The following is a 21,362-nucleotide window of genomic DNA, read 5'->3' as shown; positions in this document are numbered from 1 at the left end:
GAAGGGGCAGGTCTTGAAGAGGAGGAATGGTCTGAAGGCAGTGACGAGGGTAGCTGGCGTGAGAAAGAGGGGGGAATGAGAATGGAGGGAGGAGATTTTCGGTAGAGGGCGGGTGCAGACACGAGTTTGTCGTCGTGGACGGTGTTGTCGTGGATAAGAAGGTGGGCAAGGGTGGATGGGCGTGCGGACAGGGGCGTGCGTGGCTCCTGCGAGTCTGCATTGAGGAGAACAGAGAGATCGGTTGCTCGTCGAGTGAGGGACGGGCTGGCAGTCGAGGACGACGGGCGAGACGTGGAGGGGGAGTCGTAGGGCGACGAGGAGAGGGCGCTGGGGGGCGGGGGCAACGACGAGGGAGGACTGATGGGGGAGTTCAACACAGCATCGCGGACTGGATCATACGGCATCGCTCAACGAACACAACAACGTCGACGAACGAAAGAAAGAGTGCTATCGCTCATTAGGTAAGCACACCGTCCACCCGCTTCCCTTCTCAGCCTCCTCTTTCCTCAAGCCATGTCGACCATAACACACGATTATATGCGTGCTATCAATCGCATGCGCTACGAATCCTGAACCAAACAGCGTGCAGGCGTGTCAGCTATATTATATCCACTCCGTGACGACATTTCTAGTAGGTTCCACTATGCAGGTCTAAAATGCTAAGCTGGCTTGTGATTCAACCACATCAGGCTTTCACCACAATTGACATTATCTGCATATATGCATTTCTATCGTATTTGTCAGTATGTCACCGATTACCGTGATCATCGTAGTCTTGGGCGCCAACATTATACTGACATTCACATAAAGATAGGTTTCCTACCCAACTTTCCAACTTCAGCGATAACACGCAATGTACTGCCATAAATGAAGCGTTTACCATCCTTGTCAGCTGGCAGTTACGTCAAATGACCTATCCCATGTGCTCTTTTGCACTGCAATTCAATCAGGAATCAGTCCCCCCGGCCTGTCCCCAGGAACCCGCATAGGTGCTTGCTCGCCAATGAACAACCTGAGCGGATTTCTTCAATCTAAGACATGAGCTCCCGTTATATCATGTCGTCGGAAGGTACATTCCATCAACAATACTAGCTGCGCATTTCTTCTCCCTATCACTACGGATCCTTGACCCTGTCATTGTTAAACAGGCAAACAGGTTCTCAACGCGACGGCCCCATTGATTTGGGTTAGCTAACGAACCTAACTCGTGATCACCATCCACTTCCTGATTACCGTCTCTCGTAATTGAAAGGAATATTCCGCAAAGATACGAGGGAAGAACTTAGCCCCACCTGACGATTATATATAGTCGTATTCCAATCGTATGTCTACGAAACTTGCATCTTATCATCCACTGCTGTATGGCCAAGATGTTTGACAACGTTGAAGCGACAAACATACACTCTTTGGTCCCTATCCTTGGTGTTCTCGTTTCACTCTTTGTCGTCAGGCTGATGGTCAATAACCGGGAGAAACATGCTCGTTGTTCGCTGCCGCCCGGTCCACGTCCATTTCCTGTGGTAGGAAATGTAATGAGTGTGAATTCCAAAGAACCTTGGGTTACATATACAGACTGGGGGAAAACCTATGGTAAGTTTTGATGACGGTGTACCGACTTTCGTATTCTGAAAAGGCTTTGTCACTTGCTCTATAAGGGCCCCTTGTGTATTCTCGTTTGTTCAACAAAGACGTAATTGTTATCAACTCTGAGAGAATAGCAAAAGATATACTCGACCGCCGATCGAGTGTATTCTCTGATAGGCCAACATTAATCACAATGGATTTGTATGTACATCCATTTATCCCGCATGTCGAGATAATTCAAGTGACCGCTTGCGTCACAGATTTGGATGGTCCTGGAATGTCACATTTATGCCTTATGGCGAAAGGTGGCGACAGTGCAGGCGGCTTTTTCATCAGACATTTCGCCCTGAAGCTGCCCTCACATATCGTCCGGTGCAAATGTGTAAGGTACATCAGCTCCTGATGAATCTACTCGAAACGCCTCACGAATATGGCAGCCATCTTCAAACGTAAGATTCCTGTTATATTTGCAATTCATCTCATCATCTTTAAATAATCAATTCAGCATGTCTTCTTCTATTATTATGGCGATTGCTTATGGATATGACACCGCACCACGCCATGATGCATTCGTCAAAGTTGTGGAAGATGCTCTTAATCTCGCACTTGGGGTGATAACTCCTGAAAGAGCAGCCCTACTGGGCGCATTTCCGTTTCGTGAGTTCGTTCCACATTGAAGGTGGCTAGCTGATATCTGAAGGCCCCTCGTTCGTTCAGTCATTCGGCTACCATACTGGTTTCCTGGGGCAGGGTTTCAGAAGAAAGCACAAGAGAGCCGTCATGTCAGCAAAGAGCAAGTAGATGCGCCTTTTCGACATGTCACGCAGAATCTGGTGCGTCGATTACCGCAGTACGCAAAGCAATACTGAGCATAAGACTAGGCCTCAAATTCGCTGCCGCCATGTATCTGCTCAGACCTTTTGGGTCGAATGAAGGATGGTGGTAATATACAACGCCACGAGGGACTAGTAAAGGACGTGGCAGCAACTGCTTTCAGCGGTAAGATCACGTCTGGTACATCAACTGACCGAGACTTAACACCTCTGGTTGTAATTCTCCTCCAGCTGCATCAGATACTGTGGGTGAACTGTCTATGAATATATAACTACTTAACGCTAAAGCTTCATTCTAAGACTTCTTCAGCTATGCTTATCTTTACTCTTGCAATGCTACAGAATCCCAAAGTCCAAGCAAAAGCCCAGGCCGAAATTGACGCTATAGTGGGCCGGGATAGGCTTCCTGAGTTCAGTGATAGGGCGTCATTGCCCTACATTGATGCTGTACTTCGCGAAACATTGAGATGGCATCCTGTTGTACCGTTAGGCAAGTAGGTTCCCTTATCCCCGTCCACTATTATCCTTACATTACAAACAGGCGTTGCACATGCTGCTACTGCCGATGATATATATGAAGGGTACTACATACCCAAAGGTCCGTTTCTAGCCCCCTGTCTGTGTCCATAAGCACGGTATTTCATTCACGTTTATAGGTGCAACTGTGATGGCGAATTTATGGTGAGTAATCTGGTTATCTGCTGACTGCCTATCTAACATTACATTACAGGGCAATGTCTCACGACGAGAGCATTTATCCAGATCCATATGAATTCAAGCCTGAAAGGTTTCTTTCGAATGGAAAGCTTATCGACGATGTTGTAAGCTACGCATTCGGGTTTGGGAGGCGAGTATGCATAGGTCGACATGTGGCCGATGCAAGTTTATGGGCAGGCATCACATCCATTCTGTCCGTTTTCAATATAAAGAAGGCGTTAGATGACTCGGGGAAAGAAGTTGAATTCGAAGTCCAGTGGACTTCTGGATTAACAACGTGAATATGTACATCCTGTCGTCTTCTTGAAGTCATGCTAATAATTCGTGGTTTTTATAGCCATCCACTCCTTTTTCCATGTGTCATCGAACCGCGAGATCTGGAAATGACTGCGGAGGGATTGGCTGAAATGATTGCTTTACATGGATGAAGTATGATTTTACATGTGTTTATCAATGTAATAAAGATACAAATATATTGGTGTATAAGTGAGCCAGATATCGTGTTGGATGGATAGGAATACAGCGGTGTAAGCCGCAAGGATAATCAAGGAAGGCAAGTTAGTTCAATACATACCATATTTGTGTTTTGCTTCCATTTTCCCTTATATTCAGCCCTGACGGACATCTTAGTTTATTTTCCACTTTAGCGGAGGAGAAAACAAGGGACAGGCAGTTGATCCCTCCATGATCTGCCCAGCAGATGAGGTGGTGGAAGGATTTGTCTGGTTTGATCCTGAGAGACAGACTCCTGAGAGGAAGGAGGCTCTTGATAATAGGTGGTGGATGGAAAGTAAGTTTTTATCATTTTATTCTTTTTCAATTACTTACTGACTTTTTTTTTCACAGTGGTTCCATCTCATGCGTTTACCACCCTGCCCATTGTGACAACAGCAACAAATGTGTCCCAGGCAGCGTGTGGTAGATGTAGCTGTAGTGAAGACGATGGACAAAGGATAAATGTACCCAAGTGAATGGGACAGCAATGTACATAGGCAACACAAGGGGATGAACCTTCTCCAGCTCAAAAACTACCCACCCACGCTCCAACCAGGCAAGACGAGCAACCAATGATTTGATAGTATATGATGGAAGATCGACATCATGAAGATGGACCTGTTGCCCAATTTGCACTGGCTTCCGGGGCTTTGCTGATATCAGCAGTGGCATGTGGTGGTTGACGGATCGGCGACGGAAGTGGATAGAGTGTGGTGACATCAGGTATGGTGGGGGTACAAAGAAGATGAGTAGGAGGTGTTGCAATAACACAATTTTCGGACCTTTAAATTTTATTCTCCTCTTCAACTTTCTTTTGTAGTTTTCACACCCTGTGCCATGTTGTAAGATCCAATCCCTTTTGCCGAATTAACGGAGGGACAAGTTCTCAATCAACAAGTAGCGTTCAAGTAGAGTATATAGAAGTAATCAACAACTGAAGAAAAGTATGTACATTAGTGTTTAGTATATATACGTTCTGAGGTTCAGCCATGAGGCGCTGACTGATGTTCTACGTCATGGTCTGGATTCTGTCACGTGTTTGTCACGTGACTAGATATAACTAAGTATTTGTGTTATCCGCGCTAAATAGCAGCAGCTTAACGACTTATGTCTGTCATGTGATCAGATATTAAAGAAAAATGAAAATGAAATTAGCGCTCTGACTAGCGCTCTGGCTCAAGTCGTGACACATGTGGCACTTTCCATTATTGTTCAAACTCCACTTCTCGTGCTGCACTGCCTTTCCTATTTTTAGATACAAGTTTCTCATGCAGTGGAGCTGGTCACACGGGCTGTGCCCCCTGACATAATCAGCCACTGCCTCCATCAACTGTACAGTATATATGTACAAACAAACTATAGTAGTATATATACCCCAATAGATCAAGGAGACTCCTCAGCGAGTCCTCCTGTTGTTTACCCACAACTAACTCAGTCCTATCCTAAGGGTAACCACTCCACTCACTACCTTTATAGCTTTGTCTGAAGTTGTGCGCCAGAGTATCAAAAACTTTGGTTGTTACAGGAGGAGGGTGGAGGTGACGAGGAAATGGACTAGAATAGGGATCCAGAAGTGACCGTCGGGTGAGAATAAAAACGAGAGTAAGGGACCCATGGTGGGGCTAGGCAAAGGAAGGGAAGTGAAGGAAACGACAAAAGTGAGGGCGCAATGCAATGTGTAGCCAGTGGCAATGCGAAAATTTGCCAAAATGCCAAAATGCCGAAAGTACCGAATGGAAAAGCAAAGGTGAGCGTGACTGGATTGCCTAATAGAGGTGGTGCTGATCAGCCACAAGTTCGAAAAAGGCAATATTAATTACTATTCCATGTGGCACTGTGCCTATGTGGCGCAAAGGCGAGTCTTTTGAATATTTGCTTCGTTATTGACACTTGTCCATGCTACCAATCAACTTTGGTGCATGACATCGTAATGTTTTTTGTCGTGCTTGCCCCAATTATCCACTATCCGCTAAACTTGTTCTTTCATATCCTTGCCGCCACAATCCTCCTGCTCCTGCTCCTGCTCCTGCTCCCCCTCCTCATCTTGTATATCTCTATCCAAATACTATAGCTGTTACAATTAACATACCAGCACCTACTTACGCTTCACTTTTGTACTTGTACTTTTGTTTTCCAAGTCACATGACCAGTCATGTGACCATTTATTTTACTTTACATTTTCGACTTTTCATAGTCACATGACCAGTCATGTGACACATCACCTGACCAGTGTCTAGACTCATCATGTGACCGGTCACATGCTAGACATCGGACTTTGAACTTTATTTACAACTGTACAGTACCTCATGTATTTTAGTATATATACAAGAGCAATACATAGGGAAGGACTCAGCAAGTCCTCCTGTTGTTAACCAACAAACTCACTGCAGCCTAAGGGGTAACCACTCCCCATCCATTTTCCTTATAGTGTGTTTCTGTGTGCGCCAGAGTAACTAACTCTTGGTTGTTACAATAGCCTCCTTTCTTGGCAATGTGGTGGGTGCCTTCAAAAACTGCACTTGTGAGGCTTGAAACACATGAGTTCCTTTTTCCTGGCTGGGTAAAATTCCCACAATCTTATTATACCATTTACATCCATCTGCAGCTAAGCAAATGAAAATTGCCTTTGTTTCTTTGTTTTTACTCTGGAAATGGCGAGTTAATGTGTGGGAATAGGAAATTAGATGCTAATTACCTTGCAAAGCGCATCCCAGATATGTTGGTTCACATTTGTGATCTTTAAGCCCCTTGAAACACTAAATCTGAGCCCAGACATATCTACCAAGTTTCCAGCACAAATAAACTCCTTCTTGAGCTAACAGGCTTGTCAATAAGGGCCATGGCATGATAGACACTAGAGTACTGATACTGAACCACTTTGTGCGGATAGAATTGGTGGTCTTTTAGGCTCCTCTTGTCATCATAGGCCCTAACACATCTTCAGCAGCAGTGCAGAACTGGGGTTTGAAATCCCCCCCCTCTCCAAGGAGCCCTCAATACTCTACAGCAAGATCCACAAGTTTCTTCAAATCCACTCCAGTCCAAATGGTCTTAGGCCCCTTTTTCTTCTTTGTAATTGTTTGATTAGTTGTATCATTGATGCTTGTCATTTTCAATGACCATAGAGGGTACTATTGTGGAGGCTTGGAAAGCCTGCTGCTGGCTGGCCTTCACACCATCAATAGGATTGTTTGGTGGGTAAATTGATGGTATTGATATAGGTGTTCTATCTTCAAAGACACCCAATTCTGTATCACCCTATGACCAGCCTGCTTGGCATTTGGCATTATAAAGCCACCCAGTGCAATAAAGTTAAAATTCAGCATCATCAAGCCACCCAGCACAACAATGTTCTAAAACCATCATCTTCCAAATGATGCTACTGAACATGGCCTAAGGAGGAGGTAATGTCACAATCTCTCATCTCTACCTTATTTAAAAATAATGATGATGATGAATCCATCATATCAGTCTCAATACTTCCATAAATTTCATGTTGGCAATTATAACGATTACTAGCACTTACAGTGTATCATGCTATAATTTCTCCAGATCTTATCTTATCATAGTCACATGATCAATCATGTGACCTATGACATAGTTACTTACCAAAGTACTTATCAATTGCCTCATGCCTTATACATGTCACTCAGTCAGCACCTCATTACTTACATGTGTTTCTTAGGTATATATGCCAGCTACTTCATGTGCATATTCCTTAGCTGTTGATTAAATATTTATTCATCTGTGAAAGACCTTGCTTGCAATTAGACAACTTAACTCTCTGTTTATTTGGCATAAGAGTTAGATTCTCACAAATAGAGATAAGACCTGGCTGGCCCTCCTTGCATGTCCGTGGCTGGGTACTGTTGCAGGGAGCACTGGCCAGCCAGGCAGCCTGTATATGATGTCCTAGGTGGCATGTCCTTATCATGTACTGAATGGGTATATTACATGGAATATGACTGAATGGTCTGGGGGGCATGGTGAGTGAAGGCAAGAGGAAAATACAACCCACTGTGAGAAAGGGGACATGACTATCCAAATATTGAGTCAATACATTAACATTACTAGCAGCAAGGCTCACCATGATGAGCAGAAAGGCTCGCAGTTCAAGATGTCGGAGATGCTTTCAGGTGGGAGATGAATGAATCTATTTTTAGATTGCGGATGGATCGCGGATGCCGGTGCCGGTCTGGGCCGTCGGACGGGATGTTGGGTCTCAGAGACCGATTCCTCAATAAAGGAACCCAGTCTGCCAGTGAAAGACCGAATTCACTCCCAGAAGAGCTGTTCTAGGTGAAGTCTCCAGACGTTCTAGGGAAGCGGCTGCACCTGCAAAATGACAACTTATCATTCCTGCTCTAGCAATTATCTCGAAACAGCGCGGCTTGGGAGAAGCCTGGGCATTATCTGCATTTGTCACTGATTACCGTGATCATTGTAGTCTTGGGCGCTAATATCATACCTACATTGACGTAACGACAGATTCTATCCTACTGTCCAGCGGCTGAAGAAGTGTCCACCATCCTTCAGCTGGTGATTATGTTGAATCACCTATTTCATGCTCTCTTTTCCACTGAGAATCACCAAGGAGGACCCACCAATGAGTCCAGCCCTAGAACTTGCATAGGTGCTTACTCGTCAATGAACAGCCTGAGCAGAATCCTTCAATGGTTTCAGACACGAGCTCCCGTTATAACTGTCGAAGAGTGCATTCAGTGAACATAATCAGCTGCGCATTTCCTTCTTCCTATCACTACGGATATTGACCTTGTGATCATTGTTAAACAGGTAATCAGGTTCTCATGCGACAGTTCCGCTCATTCAAGAGTTAGCCAGCAAACCCTATTCATATCCTTGGCGAACCAAATTCCTAATTCATGTCTTTTGTAATCGAAAGAAACACTCCGCAAGAGTAAGAAGGAAAAATATATTCCCACCAGACAATCATATATAGCCGTACTCAAACCGTATGCACGTCCACGAAAACCGCATCTTATCCTTCACTGCAGTATGATCAAGATGCTTGACAACGTTGAGGTGACAAACATATACTCTCTGGTCCCTATCCTTGGTGCCCTCGTTTCACTCTTTGCCATCAGGCTGATGGTCAATAATCGGGAGAAACGTGCTCGGTGCCCGCTCCCGCCCGGTCCACGTCCATTTCCTGTGGTAGGAAATGTAATGAGTGTGAATTCCAAAGAACCTTGGGTTACATATACAAACTGGGGAAAAACATATGGTACGTTTTTATGATGGTGTACCGGCTTTCGTATTCTGAAAAGGCTTTGTCATTTGGTTTACAAGGGCCCCTTGTGTATTCTCGTTTGTTCAGCAAAGACATAATTGTCATCAACTCTGAGAAAATAGCAAAAGATATACTCGACCGTCGATCGAGTGTTTTCTCTGATAGGCCGACATTAACCACAATTGATCTGTATGCACTTTCCTTTATCCTGTATGTCGAGGTAGTAATGTGACTGCTTGCATCGTAGGTTTGGATGGACTTGGAATGTCGCATTTATGCCTTATGGTGAAAGGTGGCGACAGTGCAGGCGGCTTTTTCATCAGACATTTCGCCCTGAAGCTGCACTCACCTATCGTCCAGTGCAAATGCTTAAGGTACATCAGCTCCTGATTAATCTGCTTGAAACGCCCCAGGAATATGATAGCCATTTTCAGACGTGAGATTCCTGCCATGTCCGCAATTCATCTCATGATCATTAAATTTTTTGTTCAGCATGTCTTCTTCTATTATTATGGCCGTTGCTTATGGATATGATACCGCACCACGCCATGATGCACTCGTTAAAATTGTCGAGGATACTCTTAATCTCGCAATTGGAGTGGTAACACCTGAAAAAGCAGCCCTACTGGGTGCATTTCCGTTTCGTAAGTTTGTTTCACATTTCTGGTGGCTAGCGGATGTCTGAATGCCTTTCCTTTATTGAGTCCTTCGACTACCGTACTGGTTACCAGGGGCAGGATTCCAGAAGAAGGCACAAGAGAGCCGCCAGGTCAGCAAAGAACAAGTAGATGCGCCTTATCGACATGTCACACAGAATCTGGTGCGTCGTCTACTGCTGTAAGAAAGGCGATACTGAGCATAGGGCTAGACTTCAAACTCGCTGCTGCCATGTATCTGCTCAGACCTTTTGGGTCGAATGAAGGATGGTGGAAACGTAGAGTACCACGAAAACCTAGTAAAGGACGTGGCAGCAACCGCTTTCAATGGTAAGATCACGTCTGGTGTATCAACTGACCAAGAGCTTAACATCTTTGGTTGTAATTCTCATCCAGCCGCATCAGAAACTGTGGGTGAACTGTCAATGAATATCCAACTACTTGATACTAAAGCTTCATTCTAAGACTTCTTCAGCCATGCTCATCTTTACTCTTGCAATGCTACAGAATCCCAAAGTCCAAGCAAAGGCCCAGGCTGAAATCGACGCTATAGTGGGCCGGGATAGGCTTCCTGAGTTCAGTGATAGGGCATCGTTGCCCTACATTGATGCTGTACTTCGTGAAACGTTGAGATGGCATCCTGTTGTACCGTTAGGCAAGTAAACTTTCTATTCTATCTATTACTATCCTCACATCACAGACAGGCATTGCGCATGCTGCTACTAATGATGATATATATGAAGGGTACTACATACCCAAAGGTTCGTTTCTAGCCCCCGTATGTGTTCATAAGCACAGTATTTCATCCATGTCTACAGGCGCAACTGTGATGGCAAATTTATGGTTAGTGGGCTGGTTTCTGCTGGCTGTCTATCTAACGTTACATTACAGGGCAATGTCTCACGACGAGAGCATTTATCCAAATCCATATGAATTCAAGCCTGAAAGGTTTCTTTCGAATGGAAAGCTTGTCGACGATGTTGTAAGCTACGCATTCGGGTTTGGGAGGCGAGTATGCATAGGTCGACATGTGGCCGATGCAAGTTTATGGGCAGGCATCGCATCCGTTTTGTCCGTATTCAATATAAGAAAGGCAGTAGATGACTTGGGAAAAGAAGTTGAATTTCAGGTCGAATGGACTTCTGGATTAACGACGTGACTGTATCCTATCATATTCCTGAAACCATGCTGATCCATGGTTATTATAGCCACCCACTCCTCTTTCCATGTGTCATCGAACCACGAAGTCTGGAAATGACTCCACAGAGGTTGGCTGAAATGATTGCTGTACATGGATGAAGAATGATCACAGTGTCTATCAATGTACTAGTAACAGGATACAAACATACTGATGTATAAGAGAAATGAGCTAGATGTACCTCTTGTTCCTTTTTATCCACTGTTTGTTGTAGGAATAGTGCTGCGTCGATGCACCATGGCCTCCAGCATACCTGGCCCTTTCTGTGATATGGCAGGATCTGTACTATTAACATTGGGAATGTACCCGCTCCCTGTCGTTTTATTTGCTGCAGCCATCTAGGCAACCATCCAACTTTTTTCTTGTATAATCCCGCGGATTAGTAGGGATTGGGTGACATGGCCGCTTTACATGGATAAATATGGATGGACAAGGAGACAGATCCACTTCCGTTAGCACAAGGTTGGGGAGATTTGAGGGACCTTGTGGGATCCCATGTTTCTCAACTGCAAAGTCTGCTCAAACCGAGGCCCATCTATAGATCCATTCTACTAATATTCTACTCCCTCTTGTCCCACATCTCAAGCCATTCGAGTATGTCCGTAGTCGATCGCTGACACCACTTCAGCCACCATGCAAAGAAATCGCTGATCGTACTCACCTTTAGCCAGGCCGACGTCGCTCGCACCGAATCGAGCGTCTGCTCCAACGCAAGATTGTATTTGCTTGTGTCCTTGTCCTATAAGATCCTCAGTGCTTGCTCACAAAATCCTTCCCGACAACTCACCTTGAAAAATTTGACAGTCTCCTCGTAGTCTTCTTCTGTGCTCAAACCACCAAACGCTTCCTGCAAGTCACAAATCAACTACAGCAGTATCAGATATACCCGGTCACTTACCTCTACAATATACTTGAGCGAGAAGTTTCCTTCGAAGCGCGCATATAACTGCAACTACTGCTTCAACGTCTCGTCATCTTGCAAACCGCCTCATTACTCACCGTATCATAATTATCCTTGAAAAATTTTGCAAGCCGTCTTCTCGTCTTATTATTTCCGCGCAATCCTGCGAAGAAGTACACCAGATCCTGGTCCCGTGCATTCGTTAGGATATAATCAAATATATCACGAAGACACTCTTCATTTTCACTAGAGCCCATAGCATACCTTATTTCCCCGACATTGAGTATTTACTCCCCAAGTAGCTAAATCAGACTTACATGGCAGAAGTACTTGCAGATGGCGGCGTAGTAGATTTCTCATAAAGCTGCTTGACGAACTCGTATTCTTCCCGTCCACCGTGCTTCACAGACTAGACGCTGACATGAGCGGATTCACGAGATCAACAGGAGATAACACGTACGACGATCAATGTGATCCTAAAGAGGTCAGCGGGTATCTTCGAATCATCGCCCGTCTTCATGTACTCCGCAAATCGGGACTTGAGCTCGCCAATAACTCTATAAAAACCAAATCATCAGCCACATTACCAATCCACAGGGGGAAAAAGTTCTACCGAGCGTCTCCAGCGCGAGCGGCCTGCTCTATCGCGCGTGTACGCAACTGTGTGGTATCAGCTGTCTCATCCACCGCGTAATCGTAGCCAAGTCGTTGCGCTATAGGGCCGTACAATGACTAACATAACATAAGCATTTATGCACTCCAAGCAACAGCTCGCGTTGGCCTACCTGACGGAACTTGTTCAGAAGCTCCACTATCCTTGGCTGCTCCCACCAAGCTGACAACAGCGTCGCAACATTACCCGCGATACTGTCCCATACAAGGACTGAAAAGTCTTTCATCAGCATGTAAACTGATGGCGGCAAAGATCGAAACTCTGACATTCTTTCTCATGTCGCAACGTATCGACAACCGTCAATGCGCTGCTCACTCGCGAAAACCCGGCTTTGGATAGCACCATCACATCATGCACTAGGCCGATTCGATCATTCAGAGAAAATACCGCATCGCTCTTCGCTGCTGCTTCAGCGATACTCGCCACCCGTTCATCAGAGTACAGAACTCTGTCTGTCAAATGACGTCAGCAAAAAGGCGATGGTCCATGAGACTAAAACAATATTACTTACACACACCAGATGTCCCTGCATTTAACTTGAACGGTTTGGTTGTGTCAATTGCGATAGTTTTCTCCCTGGTATCTAACACGATCCCGTGATCAACGATGGGCTTCCCCTGCTCTGTTACCGTCAAAAGGCTCAAAGGAATAGACCTAGCATTCAGCAGATTAAATATTGAACGTCAAGCGTTGAGTTAATATTAGAAGTACCAAATCGTCTCATTATCCTTTGGTTCTGCGGGGCCCGTTTCTAGGAAGCGGTCTTGACGAACGCGTATCCCATCTTTAGTTTCAGTGACAGTAAGGACCGGAAAACCGATCTGAGATTTGTCGATACGTCAAAGATTCACGTGCATGAATGGACAATCCATTACCTTCGTGATCCAGTTATCCATCATCTTTGTGACATCAATGCCTATATCAACTCGTCAGCCATATCTGCCTCGATGCACACGGTTTAACAGACCAGTCGCTTCTGCTATTCCTTCCCATAGGTCTCGAGTCACACTGTTACCATATAACCTTTTCTTGAGGTACAACGAGACACCTTTCAAAAAACGCTCCTCTCCGACATAGTTGGACAACATTCGTAGCACTACAAATGATCAGCATCACCACATCATTGTTATCACTTTGGTACTTCACTTACCTGAAGCGGCTTTAGCGTACGACAATGAATCAAATATCTGAAAGTGCCTCAATCAGGTTGACCCTTTCCACTAGCAATCAGAAAACACATACTTGATTGATTTGATTAGCGTCCGGGCAGTCCACTTCAACTGGATGCGAAGAGACTTTCGCGTCGAGATTGAGGGCGTCGTTCAAGTGAAGAGTGATAAACTCAGAGTCCACTTTCCACTCCGGGAAAATCCTCACAATAAAGCTTGTAAATCAATGTGTAAAGTTGAAAGAAAAACATTTACTTGTCTAAGAAAAAAAGGGGTTAGAGAAGTATCACAAGCACTTGAATAAAAACAAGTTACCAACTATGATAACTTCACCCATCTAGGAATAGCTTATTAACATGGCTAGTAAAATATAGGTCAGACCTGGAAACATACAAGAGTCGCAAATCCTAGTTTTATAATGTTAGCATTACCTCGATACAATACAGTAGCAGTACAAACCTTCGTTGAGATACAGATAGTCCCACCACTCCATGGTAGTAATATTGCCGAACCTATCCCCGATGTTAAGTTATTCCGAGAACATGCGTAAAAGAGATGACCAACCACATATGTGCGATCTCGTGAGATTCAAAAACAGTGACGCGCTTCTTGGCGGCCATGTCTGCTCTAGCAGGATCTAATAAGAATGCACTTGTGCGTCCTGTAATTAAGCCCTATGCTTTGTTAGAAAGAGTAAATTTTTAAAAATGACCATAGTATACCCAATTCTCCATAGCGCCTGTTAATACCATTTCGGTAAGCGCGTCCAATTTAAGTAGATTGTTTCATACCAGCATCAAAATCATGAGCCTGTACAAAATATATGAATCAAGAGAATCAGGTAACACTACACAAAACAATTAGGTCCACTACATACCACCAACGTATCCAATTTAGGCAGAGGATACTCGATGTCGAATACTTTCTCGTACAGAGGAAGCACCTTCGCTTTGATATCAAGGGCGAACTGAGCTTGATCAATTACATTTGAAGTAGCTGTGGTGAGTAAGCTCAGACTATACTCATCGCATATGATCATCATAGGGACCGACCATATATCCGTAATGGGCGAGTTTTCCCGCTTAACGGACTCGTGTATGAACTCTCCAGGTATGAAAAGTCTCCATTGGCAAAAGCTACCACATATGTGGACATCTTGCATCCTCTGTCAGCAACCACGTCATACTAGTTTGGTCAAAGAGATGTTACGCACAAGCGGGGTGGTCATAAACTGCGATATCTTCCATTTGTCTTCGGACGAAGAAGTTTCCGTGGTCAAAGAAGAAAATAACCGAACTAATGAAGTATCGTTGTCCTCTGACGTGTTCGAGGGCGACCATATCTTTTCCGAAACCACAGGCATGTTACTAAGGTTAATAGTATCATCTCTAGAAATCATCGTGATTGCAAAAGTAGCTTTGAGTAAAGGTTCATCCCAGCATGGAAAAGCTCGTCTAGCAGCAGTGGGCTAGCATGACCAAATTTTGATGAGGCAAGATTTTCTGAGGCGCCCAACGGTTTTGCGTACCTCAAACTGTGTCAACGCGTAATTCTTAGTTTTGCCTTCGTGCTCGTAGGAGGACTTGTAATAACCCATCATGCTTGTGGTCAATTTGCCTGCGAACCCAATGGAGAGCCTTGCCTTCGAACCAGCAGGGAGGGGCGTAGAAAATTGGAGAGTGACTCGTTCAGCTGCTGTATCAAAAGATCGAGCAGTTTCGACTTGTTCAGTTTTCAAAACATCCGAATAGATCGATGCATCCTTCAAGTCTAATTCGGCTGTATTGAAAACAATAGATGATGTTTCCTTCTTGACATCCAGTCTGTGTCCGAACAGTAAATGAAGCTGACAATGTAAAGAAAAATGGAAAAGACGCGCTCTATCTTGGCTAAACCATTGAAGGTAAATGTTTCTAGGTCTGTTTGGACTGTAAGGTCATAATGAGTTGGTCGCACGTCAATTGGGAGGCGGAATTCATCTGGTTTAGTTGTCATTTTCGCGATGGACGAACAGGGTCTCGAAAAGGCTGAAAGTTGCCAGTGTGTATGGGGTAAGAAAGAAAGTGAGGGGCGAGCACAACTGGGACGTAGTATATGACTGAACCGTACGATGCCTGCGCCGCGGGCATGGCGAACAATCTGTAGCATCACGAGTCTGAAATCAAACTTGAATCCACATGTATAGATTCTCACATAGTCACAGTTTGGCTCCGGCGCAGCCCGGCTTTACGTATACACGTCTAGTCTAAGCTATATACAGGTCCCAAAAGAAATGAACATTTCAACATGACTGTACATGGTTTCTACCCTGAAATGACATAATTCTGGATACAAAGTTCAAAGACAAAGCGGAGGGGACAGGGGGCAGGCGAAGGCATGTTACAGGTTCCTACGAAATTGGGATTCCAGCTGCCATTTACCCTACCTTTAGGAAGTCAGGCTTTGGCGGTAAAATTGATCTCGGGAATGTCTTGGAGGAAATATTGCGATCGTGGTTTTCAATAACCTTGAGTAGTGTCGAGGAGAATCCTTGGTTTGCTTTTATAACGTCCTCCCAACCATGCGCAAGCGTTCGACGATATGTGGCATATTCTTCTTCGAGCTCTACCATGGAATCGTGATGGCTGTAGCTAAAAATCAATCTGTGAGACTCAAACAGACTTATGAAATGGGGGAAAAGAACCATTTCAAACGCATCTCCCGTAAATCACTAACCGCGTCTTGAAGAAGTCTATCTCTGCTAACACGTACCTCGTGCCTCACCTTTTCGAACCTGGAAGATATTCCACTTGTAATCGCCTGGATTGTCAAAGTATGTCAGTGCTTAGCGGAAATTTACTTTCAATATTCTGAAGGGGCTCGCATTATGTATCTCGTGTAGCACCTTAACAGCCAAGGCAATAAAATCAGATATAGGTAGATATCCACCAGCAAATGTGAAGAACTGACACTAGCAATATCTCCTATATCTACCCCTTCATTCACGGAGTTAAGTCTATCGTATCTGGTGCTGTTGGGATTTTGAACTACTAAGCCACGACGTCCCGAGGAAAAACCTTGCTTCTGCCAGTTCCACTCTAATTACACGTTGAGGCATGTCGAACGTATGGTTAAATAAATTTCTCTTACCATCTTTGTACATTGTGACCGAGGAGGAAAACGACTCTCGTCCTGGTTGCAGTTGCGATGGAGATAACGACAAGCCTTCGTCTGTGAAATTGACGGTTTCCAACCTTGCCTTGGAAGATGAGTGTTTGAGAATAGACTGAGGAGATAACTTCGGATATTTCCTGACACCCAGTGCTTCAGAGACTGGCGAAAAGACATCCCTAAGCAAAGGTGCATTCAGGAGTTGAGACTCTACGGGAGACTTCAAATTTTCTGGATAAGTTCCCATATAAGAGGCCTGAGAGCCAGGACTCTCTGCATCAGCGTGGTGACGTCGAGAATTTTCCACGAGCATCGTGCTGTCTCCGCATAGCCGAGGCTCTGTCGACGTAGTTTGCTCAAGAGGTGAAGCAAAAGTGACATTGTGGCATTTATGGGCCTCCTGAATCGTGGAGATCTCAGTTGGAATTAGGTCATGAACATTACTTTCGGTATCCAAGACTTGTTGGGCGTCCGTGTAAGGCCGTGCAAGTGCAGAATGATCATTGAGGTTGGTTTCTGTCTTCTTAACGGGTGACTCGTCCTGAGTAAGGTCAATCATTACTACCTCTTTCTGTGGTGTCGATGGCCGAACAGGTGATCCAAATGTGAGCACCTTCTAGCACGTCAGTTAGTCGCATAAATTGACGATAGACACGAACCTGATCCAATTTGTTACCTTCCACCGGAACCGGGTGCTCAGTATATTCTTTCAGATCAACAGTTTGAAGGGTGTTCAACTTTGCGGCGTTGATATCGCTAGTCACTGCAATTTCGTCGCCTTGCATATGCTCCACTCTCCCCTCACCGCCGGGAATAGAATCATCAGGGTATATAGGATCAGCAAAATCGGTTGATGGGTGCCTCAATTTGGTTACTGGAGAACGGTCCGAAGACACTCCTTTTGAAACCTAAACATGATGACATCAGTGATCAAAGGCTCTAACATGTATAGTGATTTCACTTTGGACTCAGGCACATCTTGCTCTTTGTGAGCACGGGTTACCGAAGGGGAAGTCAGTTCCTTTTCGCTCACGTAAATTATCTATTAGTCATCATCGACTTTGAAGTCGGCACTGCAAGACAAACAAAAGGTGTGAGGAACTCACTGGCTTCGTTTCTCCTTCTACAGAAGTTTTAACGCCGTGGGGATAATCAGCATGCTTGCGGGACAGATAACCAGTCGTTATACACGGAATTTCAATTCCAGATTCAGACTTGTCCAGATGATTTTGTTCTGCTAACTCCACTTCAACGGGGAGGGGCTTTGGACGTAGTGGTTCGAGTTTCCCACATTTACGTCGCATTGCAGTTGCTCGAGTTTGTCGGGCGGGTGGGGGCGGGATACGATCCTTCGATTCCACGACAGCTTTCTTCTTACGGTCTCCTGATACCTTCAAGATAGCCGTGTGTAATCCAACTTCTTGGGGAGCTAGAATGGGTGAAGACGCCCTAGCCCGTTTTCTAGGTAATTTGGCTGTCCGTGCAAGCGTAACAGAAGGCAAGAGAGAACTCTTTGCTTCTTCACTAGACTTTTGGATACGCCTTTTCTTTGATGGGGGCTCGGATTTGACGTCGTTAGGACTTGCAGCTGTTGTATCTTCAACCACACTGCGCTTTTGGCTGATACGAGAGGCTCTGGTAGCTTGAGGAGAGGTTTTGTTATAATTGGCAGTAATCTTCTCTATGTCCGGGTTACCGCAAGTGGTATCTACCGAATCACGTTTTGAAGCTTTAAGTCCTGTGGAATGAGACCTGCTGGAATCTGAAATGTCACTCTGCGGATCAAGAGTCTTGGTAGTGATAGTGGTACATCCTCTGGCGTCGACTGCTGGTACGTCGTACGTAACAGAATCATTAGGCGCAGCCAGCTTGGACCTGCCAGCGGAAACGATTGGTTTTCTTTTAATAGAGCGGTGACCAGATGCATCGTCAGATTTCTTCATAGGATCCGACCCTTCTTGCAATGTATTGTCATGGTCAACGATAACGGCAGCCTTTCTTTTCTTCTTGGTTTCTTTGACGGCGGCAGGAGTGACTCCTCCTACATCGTCGGAAAGCACAACTCTCTTACCCTTACTCCGTGTAACATGAGGCTGCCGAGATACTTTTTCGTGAAGTATAATTTGTTCACTGGATGGCTGTACCTGAGGCTGCAGACTTTCGTGTCCTCCTTCGTTGTCAGAACAATCCGATAACTCTTCTACACTTCCCCCAAAGATTGATTCTCGCATTTCTTCGATAGTTGAGTGTCGCAACGGAGTACTCAGAAAAACACCACTCGAGGTGACAGGAGTAGACGGAATATGGACAGGAGAAGGCCGCAAGTGTCTTTGGCCATCCTTAGCATCTGTTGCGGTTTGGTCCGTGCATGTTTGATCAGCATTGATAGGAGAAGGAGGTTGCATATTGGCTATCATTTGGCGGGAGACCGAAGAACGTACGAAATCACCAGGAACGTTGTCCGTTGAGTAAACTATAGCTGTGAGTTAATTTCAGTTAATCGTTGAATGGAATGATAGCTCATCGTCGTACATTCTTCCACATGCCTGACCTTTTCCTACTCAAAGTCACTCAAAAGAATTGCTCAAGGACCCCAAACTGAAACGCACCTCAAAGCTTGCGGAAGGAGGGATGGGAGTATAACAATCATCGCCAGGTAGTTTTACTCCAGAAGCAAGGAATATCATCTGTCGCCGTTTGCTGTTACTGTGAGGAATGTCAACTGGAATGCTAGTACTCCCCTGATAATCTATGGTTTTAGCTGCATTGCTATCATAATAGGGGTGCGGAAGCTTACGTTTCTGTTTCTTAAAGCCTTCAAAAATCTATCCGTATCTCGATCTTCCAATGAAAAGTTCACGGTTGGTTTTTGGCCGGGAGGGGTTTTCATGATCAATTTTGCGACAACAGGCGGAGATGTAAGATATACCATAACTCGGGTCTTCCCATTTTCAGGCGAGGCCACCTTTACGCGGTCAACAGAATTGTACAAGACTTCCAGACTCTCGTATATGCTCCCCTATAGTCCACGTCACTTAGTCATATATCTGATTATCAGCTTATATTACACTTACATCCTGTATGACATTGGCAAGAAAAGAATGCTTATCGAGATATAACCTATCAGCTGGAGTTGGCTGAGGAAAAACCATGCCGCAAGCATGGATTTCATCTAATGCAAAAGGTTGTGGACTAAAAAGTCGACACTATCAAGCAGCCACCAAATATCGCAAGTAAGGATAAAGGACGCACGACGTAATATCAGCGGCAGCAAGTGCATCCATTATTTTCACCGCCGTATCCTCCCAGTCAGAACTACAAACAGATCCGAGAATCCGTAGCACATCTGCGCTACATTTGAACCGCTGTGATGAGCCAAAAACCTGGTGGATGAATTCCGTTCGCGCGGCTCTACCGCAATCTGTTTTATTTGTGGGAGGCAAAAGCCAAGCAAAGAGGGCTAAAAGAGACTCAATGGCCAGAAAATCTAAAATTGATATGGTGAGATCACCGAAATCTACTTAATGCGATATGGATACCTTTTGTAATCGATAAAGCTATGCCTATACGTTCTCTTCGTGCGGATGTAAGGAACAAGAAAATGATATCCGAGTGCAAACCCACCCTCCAAGGACTTCAGAATCGCGAAGCCGACATTTATTTCCAGGGTGCGATGATGAGGTATCTGATAATAGCATATATGCCTAAAAGTAAGAGAGAAATAGGCGTAGCATTTAGCATATATATATGATAGTCAGTCAGCGCAGCAAAAATATATAACCAATTGAGTATCGTATAATCATCACGTACAGCATTTCTTAATCCGAGGCTTGTTTGTACAGCAATAGGTTGAAAGAAAGGACCACATATTGCAGGGTAAAATAGTTCGGCTACCACTTCTTTGCTTAGAGCTCAAATGTCTATATCAGCTGAATTTTACAAGTAGACATAAGTAAAAGGCGTTACCATCAGACTTCATATCCAAAAAATCCTATGTGATTCTAAGTATAATTAAAAGCACACTTATTTATGCGTGATTCTTACAAGAACGCCCGACAAAAGTGCAGTCTCTACACCTTCCCAGGATTTCTTGACTTCTTTTTTCCCAGAGTCTTGCGGTAATAGTATTTTATCCTTGAGAATATTGAGAAAGATGGCGGCAGAGAGACGGAGCGAGGCAGTCGGAAATGTAGTGTACAGTGATACGAATGGTTTCCGCATGACAGAACCGAGCTTCTGCAGCGCTTGGGGTGAAGGAGAAGACAAGTTCTACGGTGTCATAGTCAGTTATAGTACTACTTGAGCTGCGGTTAATTGCGAAACCATACGAGTAGAACAAGGTAAGAAATGACATGGTCGATGGTGTCCTTGATCGGTTTTGGAGCATTCTTTCTCTTGGCCGTATCCCTGAGCGACTCTGAAGCAGTGAATATGTCCATCTGAGAACTGGGAACAAGAAAAGAACACGCTGTTCAGATAAATGGACGGATTTCAAGTTAAAACGTTTACTGTAGAGGCGACTCGACAGTCCAAGTCAAGGGTCGCTACGTCATGGCCATGTGATATCTTTCTGTAAGTCACGTGATTGACGCGTATTTCCCACGCCCACCCCACCCACTCCTACAAAATCCAACTTTCACAATCACAAGAGGAGCTTTGCTTGAAACCTTTCGCCATCGACTCAGCGACACCTATAACCAATAAAATGACACCAATGTCATGTTCAGAAGAAAAT

General features: G+C 44.7%; 5 protein-coding genes across 5 annotated transcripts; 3 read left to right on the top strand and 2 right to left on the bottom strand.

Annotated features, from left to right (window-relative positions):
* Positions 1-1,370: 1,370 nt before the first annotated feature.
* Positions 1,371-3,415, top strand: SERLADRAFT_440764 (uncharacterized protein; the record flags this gene model as incomplete). The annotated part of the gene is made up of 11 exons (XM_007321235.1): positions 1,371-1,590; positions 1,656-1,785; positions 1,845-2,033; positions 2,090-2,241; positions 2,302-2,417; positions 2,466-2,583; positions 2,649-2,662; positions 2,718-2,864; positions 2,916-3,015; positions 3,074-3,098; positions 3,148-3,415. 11 exons carry the CDS (start codon positions 1,371-1,373, stop codon positions 3,413-3,415), a joined length of 1,479 nt encoding a protein of 492 aa, XP_007321297.1.
* Positions 3,416-8,718: 5,303 nt separating this feature from the next.
* Positions 8,719-10,947, top strand: SERLADRAFT_473949 (uncharacterized protein; the record flags this gene model as incomplete). The annotated part of the gene is made up of 12 exons (XM_007321234.1): positions 8,719-8,874; positions 8,940-9,069; positions 9,128-9,254; positions 9,371-9,524; positions 9,585-9,700; positions 9,749-9,866; positions 9,933-9,946; positions 10,002-10,191; positions 10,241-10,297; positions 10,355-10,379; positions 10,428-10,691; positions 10,745-10,947. The coding sequence occupies 12 exons, from the start codon at positions 8,739-8,741 to the stop codon at positions 10,833-10,835; spliced, it is 1,422 nt and encodes a 473-aa protein (XP_007321296.1).
* A 346-nt stretch (positions 10,948-11,293) lies between these two features.
* Positions 11,294-15,472, bottom strand: SERLADRAFT_372157 (uncharacterized protein; the record flags this gene model as incomplete). The annotated part of the gene is made up of 25 exons (XM_007321233.1): positions 11,294-11,356; positions 11,396-11,473; positions 11,522-11,581; positions 11,633-11,680; positions 11,734-11,899; positions 11,953-12,044; positions 12,096-12,192; positions 12,249-12,367; positions 12,421-12,518; positions 12,575-12,760; positions 12,820-12,962; positions 13,020-13,129; positions 13,184-13,224; positions 13,276-13,404; positions 13,459-13,495; positions 13,551-13,680; positions 13,933-13,989; positions 14,042-14,151; positions 14,200-14,216; positions 14,269-14,287; positions 14,355-14,449; positions 14,569-14,632; positions 14,691-14,945; positions 15,006-15,300; positions 15,357-15,472. 25 exons carry the CDS (start codon positions 15,470-15,472, stop codon positions 11,294-11,296), a joined length of 2,625 nt encoding a protein of 874 aa, XP_007321295.1.
* Positions 15,473-15,893: 421 nt separating this feature from the next.
* On the bottom strand, positions 15,894-16,088 carry SERLADRAFT_372156 (uncharacterized protein; the record flags this gene model as incomplete). The annotated part of the gene is made up of 1 exon (XM_007321232.1): positions 15,894-16,088. One exon carries the CDS (start codon positions 16,086-16,088, stop codon positions 15,894-15,896), a length of 195 nt encoding a protein of 64 aa, XP_007321294.1.
* A 287-nt stretch (positions 16,089-16,375) lies between these two features.
* Positions 16,376-16,944, top strand: SERLADRAFT_473943 (uncharacterized protein; the record flags this gene model as incomplete). The annotated part of the gene is made up of 1 exon (XM_007321231.1): positions 16,376-16,944. The coding sequence occupies one exon, from the start codon at positions 16,573-16,575 to the stop codon at positions 16,744-16,746; it is 174 nt and encodes a 57-aa protein (XP_007321293.1).
* Between the last annotated feature and the right edge of the window lie 4,418 nt (positions 16,945-21,362).

Source organism: Serpula lacrymans, assembly GCF_000218685.1.
Source record: "Serpula lacrymans var. lacrymans S7.9 unplaced genomic scaffold SERLAscaffold_11, whole genome shotgun sequence".
In the NCBI taxonomy this organism is placed as follows: Eukaryota; Fungi; Basidiomycota; class Agaricomycetes; order Boletales; family Serpulaceae; genus Serpula; species Serpula lacrymans.
This window is presented reverse-complemented; position numbering and strand designations above follow the sequence as displayed.